The sequence below is a fragment of the Sparus aurata genome, chromosome 14 (assembly GCF_900880675.1).
Source record: "Sparus aurata chromosome 14, fSpaAur1.1, whole genome shotgun sequence".
NCBI lineage: Eukaryota > Metazoa > Chordata > Actinopteri > Spariformes > Sparidae > Sparus > Sparus aurata.
The window spans coordinates 11,543,894-11,562,315 of NC_044200.1; the positions used below are offsets into that span (position 1 = coordinate 11,543,894).

Consider the following 18,422-nt stretch of genomic DNA (forward strand, 5'->3'; position numbering starts at 1 on the left):
CATCCATATGAAGTGCGGATCGCTGCCCCTAAAGAGGAACTTCCCTCCCACACAAACGCAACGCAGACTGACCGGAAACTGACCACCATGCAGAGAGACTGATGACGCAACTGAGCTGCTAAGTTTGTCACTGCTGTGAAAAAAGGTTTAGGAAAGGAAATAAGCCTGACTATCATCAGACTATAGAATTAACAGCTTTGAAATTTTAAACCAAACTAAATGTAAACATTACTGAATCCGTTTGTTTAAGATGTGCAGATGTGAGGCGGCCAGATGAATTCAAAACTTGGGGTTCTTACCAGTGTTGGAGCCCGACAGGTTGTACCTGGAATTCGCCTTTTTGATGAGGTTCTCATGGATCTGGTACCACTCGCTCTCAGTGTTACACCTGAGACAGAAAAATGAGACAGAGTGACAGAAAATAAAGATTTGTTATGGATTTTCAACCCATCAGCAATTAAGTACGGGAATTCATAAGGACAGATTGCTAAAAGAAAAGTAGCTGAGGTCAACACATTTTCAATGGTAGGTATGGGAAAAGTTCTGAAAATAGTGGAGCCTACATTTCCCATAATGCAACAAACTTATTTTTTCATTAAAGGAGGAATATGTGAGTCAAATTCATAGTAGCTAAGTGCTGCTAACACAGAGGTCATAATGTCAAACCTTAAGGTAAATGTCCACATTTGTAATCCCCACAAGTTTGTTATTTACTGTTTTAAATTTCCAAACCTTAGCTGAGATAACCTTGATGACATCATCAGGGTTGCTTTTTTCCCCACAGACTTGCGAAACACCTCCAAAACTACACAAATGACTTTTGAAGAATTGGCTGTAAAGAATAGGTAAAGTTGCCCTTTCAGTCTAGAGGGTTCCATGCACTCCTAGCAACAGCTTAGCATATTATATTTCATACAGGTGCTATATGAGTCAGTGCGACATGAATCACACATATAATGTTATATGACTCACAGGTGAGAGGAAGAACTTACTGTGCGGCTTCGACCGCGACTCCAATCAGCTCATGTAAAAACAAATGTTTCTCAGTATTTTCAGTAACGTCCCGTCTGGGCTTAATTCTGAAAACATTTGGCTCAGAACTTAAGTTGTAATCCAACTAAAACCCTCGTTACAGCAGGTATATAGAGAAAGTGGTTATATTTTCCTCTGAGCTGAGTGTATTTGGCCAGTTGGTCTGATCCAGCTATAATGTAGGTCAGACTAGTGTGTCAACGGTAGTCTTCACTTTCCCTCAGGACGTCTTGTAGACTAGGTAGGACCCCAAAGTCCTTTCCATGCCAATGTTTGTGAAAGAAACACAAGGCCTCTGATGTACAACAGGAAATGGTGCATTTTTTTGTAGTGAACTGTCTTCATTAGGACTGTTGGACTACCAGTTAATAAAATGACTTAAAGGGCATCTGAGGGATAATATCCGTTTCGTAACATATGTAGTTGGCTTTCATTTTTATTATTAATCACTTTTTAGTCAGAATCAATTGTTCAGTCTATAAAATGTCAAAAAATGCTCATCATATATTTCCAGAACCCAAAGTGACGTCTTCAAATAACTAAGTAGAGTAATCGATTATCAAACTAGTTGAAGATAAATGTGCTTTTTAATCAATTACTAATCGCAGCTCTAAAGACTTAGATGAGAAGATCAACACCACTTTTCATTGTGTTAGTTAAAGGGGCAATATGCAAAACATTCATTAATTATCCCAAATCATCAACAGAATGTGATGAAATAACAGTTTTGAAGTTATGGACGTGTTTGTATTGTGTTGCAGAGATACTGAACTAGCTAGCCCCAGCCAGTCCAGGTTCGAACATTCCCATGCTAGTAGTGTAGACAACAACACTCCTGTTGCTCTCCAAGCTCCCAGTCCAGACTACTTGGTGCACGGTTTACCAAGCTAGCTAGCTAACTGCATCTACAGTTAGAAGTTGCTCTTGCGATAGAAAGTGAATTTGCACTTGTTGAACTATTCTTTTAAGGTATCGCCTGGTTCAATATTTGGACAAAGGGACCTAATATTTGGGTTGTTGACAACGGTGACTTACGCATAAACCTTGAGCAGGTGGTCATCCTTGGAGTCAGCAGTTAGGAGATCAGCGATGCTGACGACAGCGCAGCCAAACGGCCGCCTGTACTGCACACTGCACAGGTTCTTCTTTTCCCCTGCTCCCATTCTCCCTACAGACACACACACACACACACACACAAAAAAGCATCCACAGTCACAACAGTGCCGCTATGGAAGCCCATGACATCTAAAAAGACATGTAGTGCTCAGTAGAGTGAAAGGAGCAGCATCATATCTCCCACCTATTCTTATGATGTGCACGACGATGTAGACATCTTTCCGTAGATCACTGCTTCCCAAATCCTGACAAAACAGGAAAACATACTTCAGCATCAGAGCAAATTCTTGTTAACAAGCTGCTACACTTCAGGTAACAGAACATGACTTCATTCAGCTTCACCCAACTTCAACTCGCTCCCAATCAAGCTTTGTAAGTGCCAAAGTCATGTTCACTACTCACCACAAACAGTGTGCACTGTCTTTCCGTCTTCTCAGGCGACTTGGGCAACCCGCTCTTATTCAGCTTGACAAAGAACCGCTCACTGCACAAGAAGGGGACACAAGAGGGAGAGGAACACACAGTGAGATGAATGGGGGTCAGGAGTGATGGCTGGGTGTCATCGTAAACAACTGCATCCACGCCACTGCTAACAGGAACAGAATAAAGATTAGAAACGGTGTCAAGAATGTCGAGCGCTCAGCGGCGTGCGCTGGAGAGAAGGCTTCAAAGTCGGAGCTTCAAAACTGGAGCTGTCTGAGAGGAGAAGGCGAGGAGGGAGAAAAGACAGGCAGCGGAGCGGGAGCAGAAGCAGATGGAGAGAAGGGAGAGGAAAACACAGACCAAGCTTAAATTACTGAACCAAATCCCCAACACGGAATGTCTGTTACATATACGACAACACGTACATCCACCCGTGGCTCCTCCACGGCCGGATAAAATATTCAGCGTGTTGTTTCTCTCGGACATGTTTATACTGCATCATCAGCACAAAAGGTGATGGGTTACATAAAAAGAAAAAAAAGCACAACCTCAGTCTTAGAGTGCCAAGCTGGTTGTCATAAATCTTCTGGTTATGACAAGGCTTGAGTGACACCAGGATCAGCAAGGTGAATACAGAGGGAAAAGGAGCAAATTAACCTGCTAAGTGCTGATAAATGTTGAAACGCTGTGCTTTCCGTGTGATTTAAAGGATAATAGAGATAGAAATAGCAATAATGTGAGTCACACAATGATGCAGCACTGTTTGTAGATCACAAGATAACAGTTCAGCCGCTAATGACTTGTTTGGTCTGACGTTATTTGGCGTAACTGCTAATGCTAGTGCAAGAAAACAAGTCTGCAGCCATGCTATTGACTCTGGAAACAACACAAAGCATAGGTGTTGAGCTAGAAAACCTCAAAAACAAAGCAAAGCGTGATAGACAGGAAGTACACACAAACCAAAGCTATTCTAAGCTGTGAGGCTGTACAAGGCACAGTGGTGCTCTCAGCTACATGCTTTCAGTCATTGGAACGCTAGCATGCTGATGGTTAGCAGGTGTGTTTACGATGCTGGCCAATTCAGTGTAGCCTGTTAGCTTAGTAACACTTGCTAATTAGCACTGAACACAGAGTACAACTGAGTCATGGGAATGTCATTCATTTTATTTAGGTGTTTGTTTAGAAATCAGTAATATAAAACAGATTTCAACGTTGACCTGATTGTAGAGCTGTATGAGAAGTTATCTTCATTCATTTCATTTCATATAAATCCATAAATTAACAAATAAGTGGCACTTGAGGAAAGGTCATGGGTATCTCAGAAGTTATTAAAGCTGCTGTAAGCATCGTCGTTTTAGCTAACTTTTTGCATTTAGCAATCCCCTCCCTCCTCTCTCCGTCACCACACGAATACAGAGCGGTAATCACCAGAAATAGCAGTTCACGAGCAGACAGGACTGCCTCTTTAAGAAGTCCTCTGTCCTGATTGGATAAAGTGGGCAGGGATAGCAGAAATTGTATTTTCTCTTTTACTGCCTGAGCGTGGGGAGGAGAGACATGATTTCTCTCTGAAATAGTTCTTCATTCCAACAGTAATCACTGTCGCACTTATTTAAATATCACTTAATGCAGCGTTAACATTTATTCTCTGTGCATCACAAATGTCTGTTCAAAATCACTAAAATAACTGTTGAGATATTTCAGTCTGGGACACAGTGGACCGGCCAACAGACTGACAGACTTAACACTGCCATCCCTAGAGCAATGATGCTGACACAGCTAAAAATAAAACTAGACGCAGCCTCGCAGACAGTTGGAAAGGTTGTCTGACTTCCTGTCTAAACAACACTGACTCATACTTCGGTTAGTTAACACACAAACATAATGTCAGGCGAATGGAAGTTTTTGATCTGTCGTTCCCGCAGTCCATTAGTCCCTCCTAACAGAGAGCGCACTGGGACAGATGGGGTTGTTCAGTGGACAGTCTAGTCTGTCTGACTCATTCATCTTTTATCGGAGGTTTGCGCATGTTAGAATCTATAGCCCCGACCATGACTGACATAACCGGGTCTATCCCCCTCTAATAAAAAAAAAAGAACAAATTGCCGCCAGCGTAAAGTACAACTTTAGGATACAACATTCAAGAGTTTCACAGAGCAAAAAGAAATGTCTGGAAATAACAAGTCTGGCCTCAAATGCCCTCCTCTTAGTGTGGGCGGGCAATTGAAGTGCATGTCGGGCAAAAACAGAAAAGGACGAACACAGATCGCATTTTCATTCCCTTTGTACTCCCGTCCCCTCTCTTTTTCTATCTCGCGCCGCTCGCTTCGCAAAAAAGAGAAGGCAGCCGAGGCGTCCTGCTGGGCGCCCCCCCCCCTCCTGTCTCATCCTGGCTGGCGAGCTGAAGGCTAATCCAGTTAGGTGACTTTCACAGTCCACCGATAAGCAGAGCGAAAACCTTGTAATGCACCAGCGGCTGACAATGGGCCAAGTCGCTGGCACGGCTAGCGGGGCGCAAGCTACAGTACAGCCCATTCACAGACGGGCAGAACATAGCCCAGCAGATCCTATATAACCTGACTTCACGCCGCATAGAGCGACAATGGATTAGGATGTTTTATAACAGTCTGAGCTATTAAAAGCTCCTCTTTGCGAGCTTAAAACTCGCCGAGTCGCTTCCATGATGTAAATAAGAGGCTGCCTCCTTGCACTGTGATCCACTGTTGTGTGTATGTAGGGCAGTGGGTGCCCATGTTTGAATTAATTACTCTCCTGATTATTAATTATGTAAACGCTTGTGATTTTTCATACATGTATTCCTTCAGTAAAGTTTTTACTCCCTCTTTATTGGAATGAACCAGTTGAGAGCCAATTCGATCAAGACGCCGTCGTTCCTCATTAGCCGCTCTCCCCGTAACTTTCCCGGCGCCATTTACCCGGCCATACGGAGACGGATTCCTATGCATTAGACATGAGGCCTGCGCGCGCCTTTTCCCCAACCCTAATTAGCGTCCTATTGTTGAAACCCCAACTGCCAATTAACAGCCACTCCTGCGAACACACACACACACACACACACAAGCCTCTTTCGCGCCCTCCCGTTGCCGCCGTCTCTTCTCCCTCGCAGCTGCAGCGTGTTGATCACCCGAGCTAAGAGGACCAGTGTCCCCCAGCGGGACCTTATCTCGCTCTATCACCGCTCGCATTAACATAACATGAATGGCCGATTTTCCTTCCCCTCTGGGCCCGCTATTCCCTCTCCTGGTATCGATGATTGCATTAGGAGCCGTGAGCTCGCCCGACGACGGGGGTGGGGACGGGACGCCGACTGTGTAAAATACTGGTTAAATTAAGTGCCACCGTTGCTTCCCACCCTCTTAGCTGAACGAACCCAAGAGGCCGCGTGGACAGACGGGCGGGGGGGAAGCTTCACTGAGGTGAGCGGGTAGAGGACAAACAAGGGCGGGACGAAACAAATGCGCTGGACCTCCGCAGATCGTGCAAAATGGACAGAAAAACACATACACACACATATGCCCAGTCATCCATGGGTGACCTTGTTAGAGCCGAGAGGAGGTTACAGTCAACAGGAGGAGGGAAGTGTGAGAGAGGGCAGTGAGGCAGCGCCGAGGTTCTCCACATCGCTGTCAAAAATGTTTGATCCGGAGCAGAAAGAGCAACAGTGCACCACAGTGTGTGTGTGTGTGTGTGTGTGTGTTCTGCTGCAAAGCCAGACAAGGAGTCTGTATTGACACAAAGCTGCCATGATGTGCAGGGGCTGCTGGTGTTGGCATGGTACTGAGACAACGGGTCGGACCCCCATCTGGTCTCTGACACACACACAAACACAAACACACACACACACACCCACACACACAATCAGCACAGAGGGAAGCATGGAAATGGCTCTATGCCAGGCATCTTTGCGTAAATGTGTGTGTGTCTCTGTTTATGTGTGTGACCAGACAGTGTGAGACAACGTTGGCGAGCTGCCATTGCGAGATTTTCCTCGAAGACGGGCACAATGGCTACGGCCTCTGGCTGCCTTTATTCCCCGAAACTGATAGAAAAATGTAATTAGCTGATTTAGAGGACAAGATAAACTGAGAAAAAAAAGAGTGTTGGATCTGTTCCACTGTATATTAAAGGAGCACCACACAGTTTTCTGGAAAAGGATTTAATTAGAGGATAAAGATCTTCATTGGCTGATCTAATTCTTTCATACTGTACTTTGTTTATATGTGACTGACCCTGCCACCCTTCTAGCTTCAAACACTGTTCTGGGGATTTCGCTCTGAGAACAGCTTGTTTCTTCAGTTATGGGAAGAAAAAAAATCTTTCTGACTTGCATTATTCCCTCATTAACAGTTTGAATTTCTACATAGTGCCCCTTTAATTGCTTTTATTCAGCTTGGATAAAAGACTCGCATCACATGCTGACTTTCTGAAGCTGCTGTTTAAGATTGTCATGGCATGTTTTAGCTCAGTGACTAAAGCCCACTTGCTCCTTGAATCCACTTCAAATGCCTTACAGAATTCTAATGACTCCTTCCTGCTTTGCGAAATTGAGTGAACCAGGTAGAAGACAGACGGAGAAGGAAAACACAGACAGCCAGGCAGTAACAGAGAGAGGGATAATGATGGAGAGAGAAAGTGTTTCAAGTGGATGTTAATATGATAGCACTGGACGCTAATTACCCACTTCGAGACAAAGTGCGGGTTGGGAACAGTGCCCCTTTTGGTTTCGCGAACGTGCCTTCACTGCTGCCAAACCTTTCAGCTTACGTAAAGACTGTGGATGTTAAAGAGCTGAAAGGAGGCAAGAGAGCAGGTCTAAATATACCTCAGTGACTAAAAAAAGAAGTGCTCGGTTCCACTTATTTGTTTAGAAACTCATCGTTCTCTCAGATAAACTGCACGATGACAACCAAAAAAGCCTTGCATGTTTCCTCTCAGAAAATAAACCTCTTGTATTGACAATGAGGGAGAAAACCCCAGATTCAAAACGCAGGTCAACAAAGTTTGATTTTTGCACCACCGGCGTGACGGAAAATGAAGTGGATTTCAGTAGAAAACAGAAAGTTGAGTTAACTGCGCCGCGAAACAAAATGAGCCCCGTCACTGTCACCCTTGCTCCTCTGATGTGACCCTGCGGGGCGGAGAGGAGCGTCAAGCTCGAGCATGACTTATCAAAAGAAGTTTCACTGTTGCTGCGCTCATTTTTCAACCCACTCGCTCCTTCCCTTTCGTCTGACGCATCCACTTGTTTGTGACATGAAGTGGAATTTTGTCGCTTTGAACTATAAAACCCCGGGAGTTTAAAACGCAGTCTTGCATTTTGCCGACGCCCCGTCAGGAGTGTTTGAGTGCGTGTGAGCGCATGTGAGCGCAGTGTGCAGGCTCCCCGGGCGACGGGCCCTTTCATGTGGACGCCACAAACACTTGTGAGGAAATAGCATGGCGTTGCCCACTTCTATGTGTCCACGTGCGCTTTAACAACCTGCTTCATTTGATAAATCTCCATGAATGTAATTACAGCAGGCTTCTTGACATCAGAAGGGGAGCCACTCAGCCTGCAATCACAGATCCACCTCGCTTATATTGCCGTGGACAGTGAGTCCAAAAGACAAGAGCAAGCGGAAGAGCTGCGGAACCTCATGTGTGTACAAGTAAGTTCTGATTAAATGCCGTCAAAGCAAACAACATACAAAACACTCATAAACAAAGCAAGACTTATGATTTAAGCATAATACAAATGTGCTGCACTTAAAAGGGACATTTCACCCCAAAATCAAAAGTATATTTTTATATCTGTACCTTTAGTGCTACATATCCATTTAGATAGATAGACGAGAGGCTAGCTCTCTAAGCTAGCTAAAGTTTCAGCTCAGCCGAGGAGGATGTGATGTGTGTGTTTATATTTGTTTATCCCGGGCAGCCACCACACAACAGCATGGGCCTCTTCTCCATGATTAGACGCTCAATGTGCGTTCAGGTACTGTCAGAATAATCGGGAAACTGTTTCTCCAACTGGGAAACAGTCCTCTCAAGTTGGTAAAACACCTGGAAACTTGATGCACTAGTTGCCAAGTTGACACCATATGACGCTGAAACATGTCAGACAAAAGGAAACACTGAGTTGGCGGCAAGAAACTTTTATCCAAGTCATGCATTGGATGGTCATTGTATCGTTTCCTTTGTACATCCGTGTAAAGGGGAAAATATGTTTGTTTAATTTTGGGGTGTACTCTCCCTTTAAAATCTTTTTTTTCCCCCTCAAGCGTCTACCTCAGGGGCCTGTTCTCCCGTCCGTCATAAATGTGGAAGAAGACTTCTAGCTCCTCCCCCAGATTGGCGCTCATCAGACTCTTCATGTGGACGAACAGGTGATGCGTGCTGGCGGGCGTTGGGGTTTCCTTCTTACGGTGCCGGTGTTCCATCTGCGGAGGAGAGAGGACAGAACAATATCAGCACCCCTTAATTACAAAAAGGTTTGTCTGAGCAGAGAGAGCTGGCAAAAATACATATCCTCCTGCTCTGATATAGGATTGAGGGGGACGGATTTGGTGAGGGTTAAAAAAACAGTAGATTCCATAAGCTCTAAATCCCCAAAGATCCTCAAATGCAGCATCAAAGCTTATCGAATGCAGTTAATACCAGGGGGAAAACAACATGTGGATACATCTCTCTTTAATACCGCCCAATCGCATTCGAGGGCTGCCGTATTTAGCGTTGAGTTTCCTCGTCGGAGATAAGTAACATGCCTCTGAGACATGCCGTGTCTGGGAGGGGCTTTGCTGCAGATTTGCATATATGTTTGACGACAGTAAAAAAAAAAAAACAAGAAAAAAAAAGCAGGCTAAAGATACAGATTTCGGCTGATATCGATCGAGTTAATAAAGCGCGTAATATTGCAGACTGTGAACAGCACCGGGGGGCTAAGGTGCGAGGACTCTGAGGTGTCATTGTCTGGCTGTTTCTTTGCAGCAATATCGGTGCCAGAGAAGCATGTATCGCCATACATACAATGCACATTTAGGAAAGCACTTCAAGATTTATTGGTGTACTTTCCAAGTGCTATCACAGGAAATCCATTATAGACTATTTACTCTAGGAAACACATTCACCGGCAGGTATGAAAGCAAAGAAAAACTCCATCTTATTTATTTACCTGCGAGCGTGCTAAGTATTTTCCCGACACAAAGAAATAATGGTGTTTTGATTTGCATCCCTTTCAACTGGTTGTTAAATGTTGGGAGAAGACGATGCAACCCGGCTCCTGGAGTCTGATATAACACGCTATACTAAGTCGATCCATCTTGAAAATTATCAATAAAGCGTCACCGAGCACGGTGCGGCCGTGTAAATACCTTCCAGATCAATGCGGCCGCACTGCAGCTCTGTTTGTGTGCAGTTCGCCCTAATCTGCTGTCAACATCCAAAAATACAAGGACAAACAAACACGCACGCATACACACGCAGTGCACCAGATGGCCAGTAGAACCACTGCCAAACTGTGCTCCACATTTAATTCTGTAGTAGGATGTAAAGAGATGAGGAGGAGGAGGGGCGGTGGTGGGGATGATGGGTGAGAAGAAAAGGAAAAGAATAAAAAGAAAATGCGAGGACACGGTGATACAAAGCGCTATCCCATCAGTCGCACATACACACACAAAAGGAGGAATTGCAACCTAAATTCACAGTTTTACACACCTTTCTTTTAGCTTGTGCCAGCAACTTCCTGGAGATTCTGCTCAGGCTAGCTGTTAGCTGCTCACAGTTTGCTAGCCAAGTGGCTCCGGATACGTCTTTACCGTTCGGGCGCTGTTGTATGTCGTCTCACCTAACTCCCAAAATATTGAACCACTGACACCTTGACACTTGACTGGGAGTTTTTCTCACAGTTATTCTGAATAATTGTGATGCGTTTCCCTAATTTCTGTGAATGTTAACCTTCCCTATTTTAAAAAATGCAAAGATGTGAAATGAAACTATGAAATTATGAAACTGCGACCTTTTTGTGGAGATCATTAGTATATTGTTGGGTTGAATACATAACACAGGAGTTAGCAATGCCTTATAAAAAAACACATATAGCGCTAGAGGCAATAACCTTTCCCTGCAAGGACGTTCAGCAGCTGAGGTTTTTTTTTTGCTTTGGGCTCATATTACTGTCACTGAATCAGATTTTTTTTTTAAAGAGAAACTGCAGTGATTGAAACAAATGTCTGAGCATTCTTCCCCGATTCGGCAGTTTCTCGGCACAAATAATGAATTGCAGCATATGGCTGCAATCACAAGATCTCTACCTTCTGGAGGGACAACGTGACGTCAGAAAGCCCAAAGGACCAATAACACACAAACAAGGGCCGCACACTTCAGGGTAAAAAAAATTCATCTTGAGGTTATAGTGGCAGATATTACAATTGCGATATGATTCACGATTAGTTGGAATGGTCATTTGTGCATCACAGTTTTTTACTTCCACTGAAATCACGTGCCATCTGTTGTGGTCTGTAAAATAAGATTAACAAAATTATATATTTTAAATTCATTTATGGCTAGCAGCAAGCCTTCACATGATTGCAAACAGCTATAAAAATGCACATTTCTTCATTTCAATTTCATGCACCAACCGTGATTGCTTCAAAATATCAACAGCTACATTTCAGTCACGGCGGTGCGACCACTGACAATGTGTAGTAGCACTTGTTGCACGATTTTTGGGTACATGTGTGACCAAAATAGTTGCACCCTGGAGCCCTGGACATGATTTCTTACATCTGGAGAGCAAGATTTGTAGGTCAAGGCATCTCTGCAGCACTCCAGTTACTCATATTATAATGTTGTTTTATCACACGGTTTACTTTTATCCAGAAAATTGCAGCTTCTGCGATTTGGATATCGCAGTTGGCAATATTGCAATTTCAATAACATTTCCATTAACTATGCAGCACTTTGGCGAATATGGCCGACGTGCATAAACAGTTTAAAAGTGGTTCTCCTCTACACTGTGAGTATGCTTGTCGGCAGCTGACTGTAAAGGCACTGATGTTGCAGTGTTTTGAACACAAGAACGAATTACAAAAGCCAAGCTACAGTATCTGAGAGTTCAGAGAAGGTTTAAGTCCCTGAGAGCTGATTTTTTTTTTTTGTTTCACGCTGTAGTGAATTGTGAGATAAACAGTGCCTGCCTAGAGGGTAAGAAATCAATCTAAAATTTATGACGCACTTTGGAAAACAGTTGTACTGTACTATAAAAATAGAGACATAAAAAAAAATTACACTCACACGGTCCTCTAAGACTTAAAGATGCTTGAAATTACACGGCAAACCATTTTTACAGTTGTGATATCTGTCAGAGTGATGAATGTGTTTTGTCGTGTTTTGTTTTGTCTTGTCGTGACTGCTCTGCCCCGTCTGAGATCCCAGAAGAAAACACGCTGCAAGAATGATCTGACAACAAGGCAGCAGGCAGCGTCTTTTACCAGATCGGTTCATTCTCCGCACAACGGGGCTGAACTCCTGGGGTTTTCCTTTGACGCAGAATGACTCGGTCTAATTTATGCTGTGGGATTTTATTACCAGGTTATTTCGGTGTGTCATTTCGACCGCCGGGGCCGGATTGGTGTGTGGTTATGCGACAGCTTCGGCATGACTAGACACAAAGGATAAGACGTGACAGCCTGGCAGCCCCGCTGGCAACACAAAAATGCTGAGGGCGACAAGACGAGGATGAGGGGAAATGTAGCTAAACTGGGAGAGTACGGCCGTTTTTTGTGCTCGCCCAGCCATCCTATTATTGTTCACTCGGTAATCTTTTCCTGAACAGCATGAAGCAGCACCGAGTGGAGCGACTGTGGAACGGCAAGGAGCTTTTGGAAAAAAAGGGTCGAACCGAGGCCGCGGAGAAACTTCTAGTCTTTTCTCCATCACTCCATCGCAGCTGCCTTTCATCGCTCACTTCTACAGCACCATTTAAGCCTCTTCTCATCCCTTTTTTAAGCTAAGGGTGGGGGACCTGCGTGGCACGGGCAGCAAGTAGGAGATGTGTGTAGCTCTTAGGGGCAGTGAGTGATAACCGGAGTCACAGAGGAAATTTTACAAGCATGTGTCCAAGGCCAGGCCTGAGCCATCCATCACCACCGTCTGATCTGCCACGGTTAATGAATTCATCGCTTTGAGATCTAAACTCCGGTCGCACACAGCGCTGAACTGACTCTCCGAGGGACGGGCGAGGAAGTTTGAAGCTGTTTTGCCTTTACACTACAGACAGCTTTAGCTTTAACTGTGAAGCCTTAGCATGAGACCAGGGATTTGATAAAGGTCTTCTCACTTTAAAGCTTCGACTAAATTAAAAAGGCTTCAGAGGACGTCTGTTTTCAGACGTCAGGTCACATAAGTCGACTAAAGATCAGGCCTCAGTCTACGTAGAAAAATTTAACGACAATAGACAGGACATCCTTCCAAAAGACCTCCATGGCACTTGCCACCGAGCTACGTATAGCTACTTAAAGATAACCATTTGGTTTATGGAGCTTGTCTGTAGTGCTACAGAGCATGTTTGGAAAGACTGAATTCAGTTGGAAAAAGATATGAGCTGGTGAGCTAACTGCACAGGCTAGCAGCTACCAAGAGAAGCACCCACTGATATATTCCAAGATCTTTAAAATTCACTTTTCCTTTCAATGGAACTTAGAAAATCTAGTCATGAAAGCCTTTTCTTCCTCCAACAGTTAAGAGAAGTATCCAACTATGTTCACCAAACAGCTATGCGGCTATTGGCCGAGTCGAGTCAAACCATGCTGCGCTGTTTAATGGGATCGGGATGGACTTTCTCCAGAGTAGGGGCCACAGCGCGCCCGGCCCACCTCAAAGCAGGCTGCAGCGAAGTCTCGAAACCGCAGCCCAACTTAGGGCTTTAAAACTGGGGTATGTTGCAATTGCAAGACCGTGCATAAGACCAGAAAGAAGGGCGTTTTAAAAAAAAAATCTGTTTTCAGCTCCCAGTAATTCTGCAGCTTCAATCTGAATCTATGTAGTTTTGTCTCCTAAGCCCCTTTTTGAGTCCCAACCAAACATTTCCTGATTTGCTGCTTCATAATAAGAGCTTTTAAATCAAACATTTACAAGTAATAACAAGACAATGAGCTAAAAGATGCTATAAATGCTACGCTGAACTGAGGGGGACAGCTGATTGGAAAAAGATTCACTGTGGGATTTGTCACTGCTAGTCGACCCTTTCACAATGCAAGTCATTTGATCCATTGTGAATATAAAAAAACGTGTATTATCATGGCTTTAAATATGGCCACATCAAATCATATGTATTCTAATTTGAAATCAAAATCAGCACATATGGTCCCCGTCATGCCTGATCGTCTCTCCTTCGTCCTTCTCGGTGTCCTCTCCGTTTCTCACTGGGCAGGTATCACATAATTCCTAGACACAATGTAGCAGTCGGCTACATTTTCCCACAGTAACACCCCCCTGCCATTTCAGCTCACACACACAGAGACGCACACACACACACACACACGCAGACAGGTAATCCCCATCTCAATTTAATTAAGCCACACCGCAGCGGCTCAGCACAAGACAGAAACAAAGAAGCTGTTCTCACACACAAAGATCTCGCTGACAAATATTGATGTCATTTGGGCTCGGCGTGACGGTGCGCTGTGTGTGTTTACGTCTGCAAATGCCAGTCCCTGTATCTTGTCTCAGTATAAGGGGGAATTTTGCTCGTTTTGTGCGGCATGTAATAGAAGGTGTATTAAGCTTTCATCCCGCAATGGCTGCTTTTGTTTTTGACTAAACAAAAAAAAAGAAAAAAAAGAAAAAGAAACAGATGGATTAAGAGCTTCAATTACCCCTGCGAAGGAGAAAGCCGTCACAGTGTGCGTGTTGGTGCGTGTGTGTGTGTGATACAATTCTCCCTGCGCTGTATCAGGGCAGAGATGTGGTTGCCACGGTAACAGCGGCTGGGGGCTTGGAGGGAAAAAAAATGGGAAGGGGAGGCAGGGAGAAAACAGTAGGGAAAGGAAGGGGAGAATGAGAGGGAGAGGTATGGAGACAGATGGAGGAAGGAGAGATTCGGCTCCACTTTTTTGTCCTGTGATGCCCGTATCCCACTGAGTATTTTTTCTTTTCTAATCTTTCAGTCAAAGTCCTGTGTGATAAGATTGAAAAACGCGCCTGAATGTCGCTTGTGGCGAGATCGTTTGCCCACTACCGTTTTAAAAAGGTCGAATATGAAACTTTACATCCAAACTCGAACCCCGTCCACGAGGGATCTCCACGGCAAAAGGTGTGTTCACGCAGGGAAATCAGCCGGCCACACCAAGTCTGCCGGCTCACAGCACTACCTCTGCCACTTGCGGGTTTTCTGAGGAATAAACTTTCAAAGAGCGCTGTCAGTGATGGACAGCTCCTAACATCGCCTCAGAGGTTAGCCGGATCAGACAAAGTACAGAACGAACCGACTGGTAAGACATCCTTCAACTGTCTGGAGCGATAAAGTTGAAGAATGTGTTTGTTGGAAGCAGTTTGCTTGAAGCGAGCGGCAACTGTAAGTCCGTGACTGACGATTTTATTTTAGTATTACACGTACGATCCATCCATACGTTATCTTCACCCACTTATCCTGTTACACAAGGACACTTCAGGGGAGCAGATACTTGCTGAACCCCCCAGTTCACCCACTCATTTGAATGTGGGTAGTGCAATTAGGCTGCAGTGGGGTAGACCACAAGGGATGCCAAATAATATGCAGCAACCGTGCAACGAAACAGTTCAAACAGAACCAATTTTTGAAAAAAGCCAACCTGACATGATAGCCTACTCTCTTAGTTGTGTCCTCACTTGGTTTAGTTCTTGTACACAGCTTTGACGTCTGTGTTTAGATTGCAGTCGAAATAGCTACTCCAAAAAGCTTCCTTTGGTAGGAAGAAAAAAATACCCTAACCCTGTATAATCAAAGGGTTATTCGGGTAAAATCAAGGGGATAATGGAAACCAGGTATCCTGTGTGAGAAACGTGTTTGTGTGAACATCTTGAACATCAGGCCCAGAAACAATAGTGTCCAGGCTTGCCAACGCTACAAGGTCCCTGAAAGATTTGACCAGACACCCGAGAGCCCCTGTTCAAGTCTGATCCCGGGATCGACTTCAGTTTGTTGGTGTTGCTGCCTGTGAGAACACAATAAACTCAGATTCTGTTTTCCTGACTCTAGTAGACTTTGAAAAAGCAAGCTTTGGTAAAGTGTTGGAGCAGGAACCCAGATTCTTCAGGCTCATTACAATCCAACCCCAGTCTAAAATATGTTACATATTAAAATTCACAACATGACGTCTCACAAATTGCCCCCCATACCGCCACACATCCATGCGCTAACTGTCGCACAGTGGAGTTAAATGTGTCGTGGAGGGCTGCAAGACCACTCACCAGTCTGTAAAGCTCTGTGACGCTGATCTCCTCTGGGTCCACCATGCTGAACTCTCGCCTGGGGACCAGGTCCAAGCCGAGCTGTCTGTAACGCAAAGATTCACACGGTCAAGTCGAAAACATACGGATCATACCGACATCTTGTAAACATATTAATATTTCATATCCTGCTCTCTGGAATGCGAAACACTTGAATTGCGCATAGACCCACAAGTGACACATAAACATGCGAACCAGCGCTGTCACATCACCCGTGTCAGTCGTCTAAATAAACCTGACAGATCGTCCCCTCGTCTCCCTTTAGCCCCCTCTTATGCCCGCTGTCCTCTTTCTCCTTCAAACGGCTCCCCTCCATCTCTTCCCCTCTCCTCATTGGCTTCCTCCGACAGCTCTACATCTCACCCTGCTTTTCTGTGGGCCAACACGGCACGCCACAGCGTGCCTCGCTGTCAGCAATAAGAAGAAACAGGCCTGCTCGACCATACAGCAGCCGACAGCGAGCGGCTGTCCCCCTCCTCGCCAGGGACATGTGTGTGTCCGTGTGTGCGTTTGAGGAGAGCCCACAGCAGGGAAACGACGAAGGAGAGGGAAGGACTGGTAAGGACTTGTATATAAAAGAGAAAGTTTTTTTTCTATTTCACCCCCATGGCATCATAGGATAGAGAGGAGAGAGGGGGGGGAGGATGAAGAGAGAAGAGTGGTGTCTGTGTGAGGAGGGGAAACAGACTTGATTGAGTGAGGAGGGAGTGTGCCTGCAGGGATGGTAGGTGACGACAAAAGAGTGAGAAGCAGGGAGAGAAGAAAGAGTCAGAGGGAGAATAAACGACGAGTTAGAGAGTAGCAGAAAGGCTTCGGCAAGCCACAAGCCAGAGTAACAAGTAACTGTGTCGCATTCGCTATCATTACAATTTCCTATTTTCTCCCAAAATATGAAATTTCCTTTTCCAATTAAGTTTTGTTCGCTTCAAGTGCCAGCTCAGTGAAAGACTAATGGTAGTAAAAGCAAGCTGTTATTAGCTTGTTAGGCTGTTCTTGATTAACTACAAATGTGTTGCTGATGACCATTTCCCAAACTTTAATTTAGGTTTGTAACGCTCCCTCACAGCAAACGTGAGGCCTGATTTAATAGATTTTAAATCTGGTACGATGGGAACACTGACATCAAATTGGTTCTCACTATCTGCAGATACTTTCATCTGGTATCGGGAGAGAAAAGGTACATCAGTCCATCGCTACCAGGAACTAGACACAGGAACTAAATCAGGAACTAAAAGTCCTTTTTTTTTGCGTATTCTTGTTTGGTTTTGAGACACGCGGAGGTCAACAGGGAGGGTCAAAGAGAATCCACAGTGCTCGTCTTCAACTTACGTGTTTAATGGTTATTCATTTCTGCTTTAGCATGAAACTGCATTGAAACAAATGGCACGTCGAGTTTGGTTTCTCAACCCTCAACAAGTTAAATGAAGCTGTAAACAAGTCCGGCTCGATACGGCTTTATTCGTCCCTGTAAGGGCGATTGTGTGTTTTAGAAACAGCAAGTTGTTATTGATCAGACAGAAACTTTGCCTCTGTAGTTTCTTGGTCGAGATACTGCACCGTCGCCGGAGGGGGACTTTTTTATACAGCACTATGGCATCAAAACAAAAATGCAATATAAATGATTTGAATGTGGCAGAGCTTGGTATTAGAGGGACTGCAGCTCAGCAATCAGCTTTCAAATCCCTGGAGATGTCTGCTGAACGCACCAAAAGGCAAAACTTAAAGTGGTTCTGGGTTCATAACCGCATTACCATGCAATAAAAACACAACTTTCAGAACTTAAAAAAAAAAAACGGCTGAATGTTCCCTGTGACGGATTGCTGCTCTCCAGGCAGCCTCCAGTCGCTGCCATTTGATTTTCGTACAATACTTAAGACAGAATGGATTCCAATCGCTGAGCAGAGGGCAGAAAATCAACCTTAAAAACTAGTGGCAAAGTTGAACCGATGAATAATAAATGACCTGAAACATAAAAAACAAACATGGCAACACGGATATGGTCCTTTGAGATGGAACTGTAAAAAAAAAAAAAAAAAAAAAAAAAAATGCCCGTGAAGCCATTTAAGAGAGGTCCTTCCTCTACTCACTCGTTGCCCCAGTCCAATCTCGCCGTGATGTGCTGCTTGACGTCCCTCATGCGGTCATGGGTGAGGTGGCCCACCAGCACCTGCCTCCTCAGGTCCAAGATTTCATTCATCACGTGCCAAAGTCGGTGGAACAAATCCCCCTCGTTCTTCTGTGGAAGCGGGAAACAGTGGAGGTGAAAAAAAAAAAAAAAAAAAAAGAGAAAAAAAACAGTTGAGAGAAACACTCAAAGGAGAAGGTTGAAAGTGGAAATTGACAGGAGGGGAACGACAGAATGGGGA

At 44.6% G+C, this 18,422-nt stretch overlaps 1 protein-coding gene across 5 annotated transcripts in view; it reads right to left on the reverse strand.

The window, feature by feature from the left end:
• The window catches only part of dock4b (dedicator of cytokinesis 4b), a 131,393-nt gene that overhangs the window by 71,074 nt on the left and 41,897 nt on the right, over positions 1–18,422 (reverse strand). For all 5 annotated transcript variants that reach the window (XM_030439545.1, XM_030439547.1, XM_030439546.1 and 2 more), the window contains exons 6-12: positions 18,144–18,292; positions 16,018–16,102; positions 8,860–9,011; positions 2,551–2,632; positions 2,333–2,393; positions 2,068–2,200; positions 300–388 (exon numbers count right to left, since the gene is read on the reverse strand). In XM_030439545.1, the coding sequence (XP_030295405.1) occupies positions 300–388; positions 2,068–2,200; positions 2,333–2,393; positions 2,551–2,632; positions 8,860–9,011; positions 16,018–16,102; positions 18,144–18,292 (751 nt within the window). The remainder of the gene's footprint in view (positions 1–299; positions 389–2,067; positions 2,201–2,332; positions 2,394–2,550; positions 2,633–8,859; positions 9,012–16,017; positions 16,103–18,143; positions 18,293–18,422) is intronic.